A 6,000-nucleotide genomic window follows, 5' to 3' on the forward strand; every position below is an offset into this window, starting at 1 on the left:
CTTTGTACTCCTCACCTGGTTGCCACCACACACGCTGACACCATCTGAACTAAATAAATGTATCTTGGTCTTATTAGACCACAGGACATGGTTCCAGTAATCCATGTCCTTAACCTTGTCTTCAGCAAACTGTTTGCGGGTTTTCTTGTGCATCATTTTTAGCAGAGGCTTCTTTCTGGGATGACAGCAATGCAGACCAATTTGATGCAGCATATGGTCTGAGCACTGACAGGCTGACCCCCCCACCCCTTCAACCTCTGCAGCAAACCTGGCAGCACTCATACATCTATTTCTCAAAGACAACCTTTGCCTTTGAGGCTGAGCACATGCACTCAACTTCTTTGGTCGACCATGGCGAGGCCTGTTCTGAGAGGAACCTGTCCTGTTAAGCCACTGTATGGTCTTGGCTACCATGCTGCAGCTCAGTTTTAGATTCTTGGCAATCTTCTTATAGCCTAGGCCAGTGATGGGAACCTTGGCACCCCAGATGTTTTAGAAGTACATTTCCCATGATGCTCATGCACTCTGCAGTGTAGTTGAGCATCATGGAAATGTAGTTCCGAAACATCTGGGGTGCCAAGGTTCGCCATCACTGCCCTAGGCCATTTTTATGTAGAGAGACAATTCTTTTTCAGATCCTCAGAGAGTTCTTTGCCATGAGGTGCAATGTTCAATTACCAGTGACCAGTATGAGAGAGTAAGAGCGATAACACCAAATTGAACACACCTGCTCCTTATTCATACCGTAGACCTTGTAACACTAATGAGTCACATAACATCGGGAAGGAAATATTGCTAATTGGGTCCAATTTGGACATTTTCACTTAGGGGTGTACTCACTTTTGTTGCAAGCGGTTTAGAAATGAAAGGCTGTGTGTCGAGTTATTTTGAGGGAACAGTACATTTATACTGCTATACAGGCTGTACACTCACTACTTTACATTGTAGCCAAGTGTTATTTCTTCATTATTGTCACATGAAAAGTTATAATAAAATATTTACAAAAATGTGAGAGGTGTACTCACTTTTGTGAGATACTGTATATATATATATATATATATATATATATATATATATAAAATTGCTTTTCTATATGTAAAAGAAATAGCTAGAGCTTTTTAAAAAATAACAATTTTGAGCTCAAGTTTGATCCTGGCAAAAGCATTTATTTCCACACATCTAACATACTGCTTAGTATTCCCTTTGAAGGACACTTTAGGCAGACTTTGATAAGCCCCCTTTAGCCTAAAATGGCTGATAACGTGCAGTAGGCCTAATTTCATATCTTCACAGCAAATATAAATATAGAGCCTAGTATCTCTTATATTGTAGAGCTTTTCCATATATATTTGTAAATTGCATCACTTTAAAGGAAACCTGTCAAAAACATGAAGCTTGCGATTGCTGAGTTTTTCCCTAAAAAATCGTAGTTGTTTGGCTGTCATATTGGCCACCTGGATTCAAATGTTTAAGTTCCTAATCTGGAACAAGCAAGCAGAGGACCTGGCTTCTGAAATTACTGAAGCAAGTGGATAAGCATGAAAGCCAGACAATTAAATTGCATATATAGACAAAACTGTTAAGAATGATAAGGGATAAATAAGAAACCCTGTCAAGTTTTTTTTTTTCATTGTCTATTCCCCTCGTTGGGTAGATTCAATCTCTCTAATTGTCCCGGTGACCAATCTCACTGAGCCAGAAGTGATTAGAAATCCAAAATGTTATAGCTGTCAACAGAACCAGAGAGAGGGATTAAACTTCCATTGTGAGCATCTATTTCAATGATAACTCATTTTGTAGAGATTTCTTCTTACTTTCTGTTGCATTTTGGGGACAGGCAGTGAAACGATCTCCCCAATGAGACATAGAGAGCATAAAATAAAATTAAAGTGAATTTAACTTTTCTCTACTCTATCCAAAACTGAAAGAAAACTTTCTGACTATCTACATACTTTAACATTTTTAGAAGAAAAAATGGTAGGCCCAAATATTTCCCTGAATGACAGGTTTATTTTAAAATAAATTATTCATGAAAAGAAGGGTTTGCTCCATGTTTTCCTTCTAGCTGCAAGGTATGTGATATTATGACACTGGGAATCAACCTCTCACCCTACAATGAAGGAGTGGGCAACTTAACTGACCAATCTCAAGATCATAGAAGAAGACGTGGTTCAAAACCTTAAAGACATAGACTACGTAGACTGACTGGACTGTTCTCTTGGGTATCCCATAGTTCAGAATATTACCCCATATGTTTTTACCATGCCCAGACAGTTGGGATGCACAAAGCCCATTCTCCATCTTTCTCCACTGTTTGATTACGACTGCCTCCCTGCCCTCTTCCTCCTCCAAGTTACTGAAGATCCAATAGCTACTTGTGCCTTTCCTATGAGTTGCTAAGGGTTGCCTCCAACAAGCCTAAAGCGTTGCGAGTCTTCACAGCAAGCCTTTGACTTTGGTATGCTTTAAGTCCTTAACTGGGCCAACTATGCAGCAAGGGAAATAGAGGTGACTTCAGGAATCTGGATTGTTCTTAGTACGTTAAAGTGGTTCTAAAGCCTAAATAGTTTTTACCTTAATGAATTCCTTGCATGAAGGTTAAAAATATTTAGGCCTCAGTATCCCCCCCTTTACTTACCTGAGCCCTTAATTTGATCCAGTTCAGTGCATGTTTGCAGCCCCTCTCTCCCTTCACTTATGGGTCTCACTGGCTTTGCTGGGGCACTGGGAGCCATTGGCTTCCACTGCTGTCATTTAAAGCCAGTGACAAGGGAGTGGGGTGAGGGTTGAGTTGGGGCTCAGAAGCGAGCATGCACAAGTTTCCGCATGGGAAGTGGCTTCCTATGGGGGCACTGGACATAGAGGTGGAACCAGGAGTGCTAGCGGGGAACCTGAAAAGAAGAGGTCGGGTCCGCTTTGTGCGATAAAAGGAAAGTATAGCATGTTTGTTATTTAAAAAAAAAAAATACCTTTGCAACCACGTTAGGCTGCAATTACACAGTTCTATTGTAAGATGGTTTCCACTATGCTTAATCACAAACATTATTGATTCAAAATAAAACATAAATAATATTGACTTACTCTAAGGAAATTTTTGCAATTGTTTCGCAGGAGCTGTAGCAAACTCCCGATAAAATGTCCTTGCACTGTCCGGACTGCATACCATCGAGCCAGTCTCCGGCGGATCGGTATGTGGGAAAGTCAATATTGTTTTGATCTAATAGTAGATTTGATGGTCTAAAAAAAAAAAAGAAAGCATGTTATTTTACATTGACAATATTGAAACTGAAACAGTGATTTTACTAGCAGAAAAAAAACTTACATTGGCCTAAATAATTCCTTTTAAGTAGGTGCCATGAATTAAAGGGAAAATCCACATTTCAGTTGCTGCACAGACTATTTTTAATTTATTATTTAAAAAAACAAATTTAATTTGTTCTGCATTTTTAAGCTTTTCCCCCTACCACAACACTGGCTAATCTTAGATTTAGTGGGGTTACACTTTTAAGGTAGATGTAAACCTGAAATCAGGATTTTAGCACCTTCACATTCTTTATTACAGGACGTGTGCCTATTTTGTCTTTTTGGAAACATTTCCAAGGCTAATCATGGGCATTAGATGACCTTCAGATGTTTGCAAGTGATCTGCCTGATGAGATACCTTATTTTCTTCTAAGGTTAACACAAATAAAGCCTCATAACACATATGAGCATTCATGCTCATACAAAAATGCACCACTGCCTCTCTCATATTGTATTTCTGAGTACAGTGGGCTATTATTATTATTAATATTATAATAAAGGATTTACAGTGGGGAAAATAATTATTTGGTGTATTTTAAAATGAAAGAGACAGAATATAAATCCAAAAATTCAGAAAAAGCACATGATACAAACGTTATAAATTGAGTTGCAGTTCAATGAGTAAAATAAGTATTTGATCACCAAGCAGAACAAGACTTAGTCATGGAATTTTGGTTCACTCTTTTTTACAGATCTTCTCTAAATCCTAAAGGTTTCTTGGCTGTCACTTGGCCACTTGAAGTTTCAGCTCCCTCCATAAATTTTCTATAGGATTAAGGTCTGGAGACTGGCTAGGCTATTCCATGACCTTAATGTGCTTCTTCTTGAGCCACACCTTTGTTGGCTTGGGGGTATGTTTTGGGTCATTGTCATGCTGAAAGACCCATCCACAACCCATCTTCAGTGTTCTGGCTAAGGGAAGAAGGTTCTTATTCAAGATCTTACAATACATGGCCCCGTCCATTGGCAAAGTCAGTCTGTACCTTTAACAGAGAAACAGCCCCAAAGCTTAATGTTTTCATCTCCGTGCTTGACTGTAGGGATGATGTTCTTAGATTCATAGTCAGCATTTTTCTGCCTCCAAACATGGCTAGTCCCCCGTGTCAAGAAAGCACATGTACAGTCATGCCAATGAAAATCTAAATGATTTAGAGAAAGATTGGGAGAAAGTGTTGTGGTCAGATGAGACCAAAATAGAGCTCTTTGGCATTAACTCGAACTTCTTCCCTATGCCAGAACACTGAGGATAGGTCATGGATGGGTCTTCCAGCATGCCAATGACCCAAAACATACTGCCAAGGCAGCAAAGGAGTGGCTCAAGAAGAAGCACATTAAGGTCTCCAGACCTTAATCCTATAGAAAATTTATATAGGGAGCTGAAACTTCTAGTTGTCAAGAGACAACCAAGAAACCTTAAGGATTTAGAGAAGAGATGTAAAGAAGAGTGGACCAAAATCTTTCCTGAGATGTGTGCAAACATAATCACGATTGTAAGAAATGTGTTACCTCTGTTGTTGCCAACAACGGTTTCTCCACCAAGTACTAAGTCATGTTTTGCTTGGGGATAAAATACTTATTTTACTCACTGAACTGCAACTTAATTTATAGCATTTGTTTTATGTATTTTTTTCTGGTTTACCCTTCATTTCTTTGTAGGTGGACAAACTTACAAAATCTGCAGGGGATCAAATAATTATTTTCCCCACTGTATATAGCTCAAACAGTTTGCGTAGCGTTTTTACAATGTTAGAGTAGACAGTACAGTTACAATTCAATTCAATACAGTAGGAATCAGAGGGCCCTGCTCGTTGGAGCTTACAACCTACTAATTAAGAAATTTCAAAACAGTCAACAGGCTTTTATTTAATATAGGTCCCACCTCATAGAAATTCTCCCAAAAACACCCCGGCACTAAATCCAGGGGTTTTCACTTCCACAGTGCTTCAAGGCGCAATGCCTCCTCAGTCTGGGGAATCTTCTACAAACTGCACAAAACACACAGGGAGTGAAAACACCTCGTGCATTACCATAGACACGTTTATTTTGACATGCAAGAAAAATGGGTACTCCAGCTAGCTCTGAGAAAGGGGGTATGTCCCCTGAAATGTGTCAGCCATCCAAACAGGTTTGGTCCTATGACTGGCACATTGTGTCTGGCTGAAGCAATTGTGATATATGCTTTTTGAATCTATCTGTGAGTATCCATTTGTCTTGTGTGTCAAAAAAAAAACCTTATCTATGGTAATGCATGAGGTGTTTATGCCCTCCTGTGTGTTTTTGCAGCCTACTTCATGGAATATAAAGTGTAATTTATGATTAAGAACCTGATGGTCAGTCTGACAGAGCTCCAGCATTTCTCTGTGGAGAGAGGAGAACCTTCCAGATGAACATCCAGCCCTGCAGCACTCCACCAATTAGGCCTGTATGATAGAGTGGCCAGACAGAAGCCACTCCTCATTAAAAGGCACATGACAACCCACCTGGAGTTTTAAAAGGCACCTGAAGGACTCTCAGACTATGAGAAACCGAATTCTCTGGTCTGATGAACCAAAGATTGAACTCTTAGGTCTAAATGGCAAGCATCATGTCTGAAGGAAACCAGGTACTGCTCATCACCTGGCCCATACCATCCCTACAATGAAGCAGCGGCAGGAACTGGGAGACTAGTCAGGATCAAGGGAAAGATCAATGAAGCAA

The 6,000-nt window shown here is 39.7% G+C and overlaps 1 protein-coding gene across 2 annotated transcripts in view; it reads right to left on the reverse strand.

Moving 5' to 3' along the window:
• Positions 1–6,000, reverse strand: part of EPHA3 (EPH receptor A3) — a 499,175-nt gene that overhangs the window by 10,977 nt on the left and 482,198 nt on the right. For both annotated transcript variants that reach the window (XM_082244783.1, XM_082244782.1), the window contains exon 16: positions 3,082–3,237. In XM_082244783.1, coding sequence (XP_082100909.1) covers positions 3,082–3,237 — 156 coding nt within the window. The remainder of the gene's footprint in view (positions 1–3,081; positions 3,238–6,000) is intronic.

This window comes from Pelophylax lessonae (genome assembly GCF_965119305.1).
Source record: "Pelophylax lessonae genome assembly, chromosome: 2".
NCBI classification, from domain to species: domain Eukaryota; kingdom Metazoa; phylum Chordata; class Amphibia; order Anura; family Ranidae; genus Pelophylax; species Pelophylax lessonae.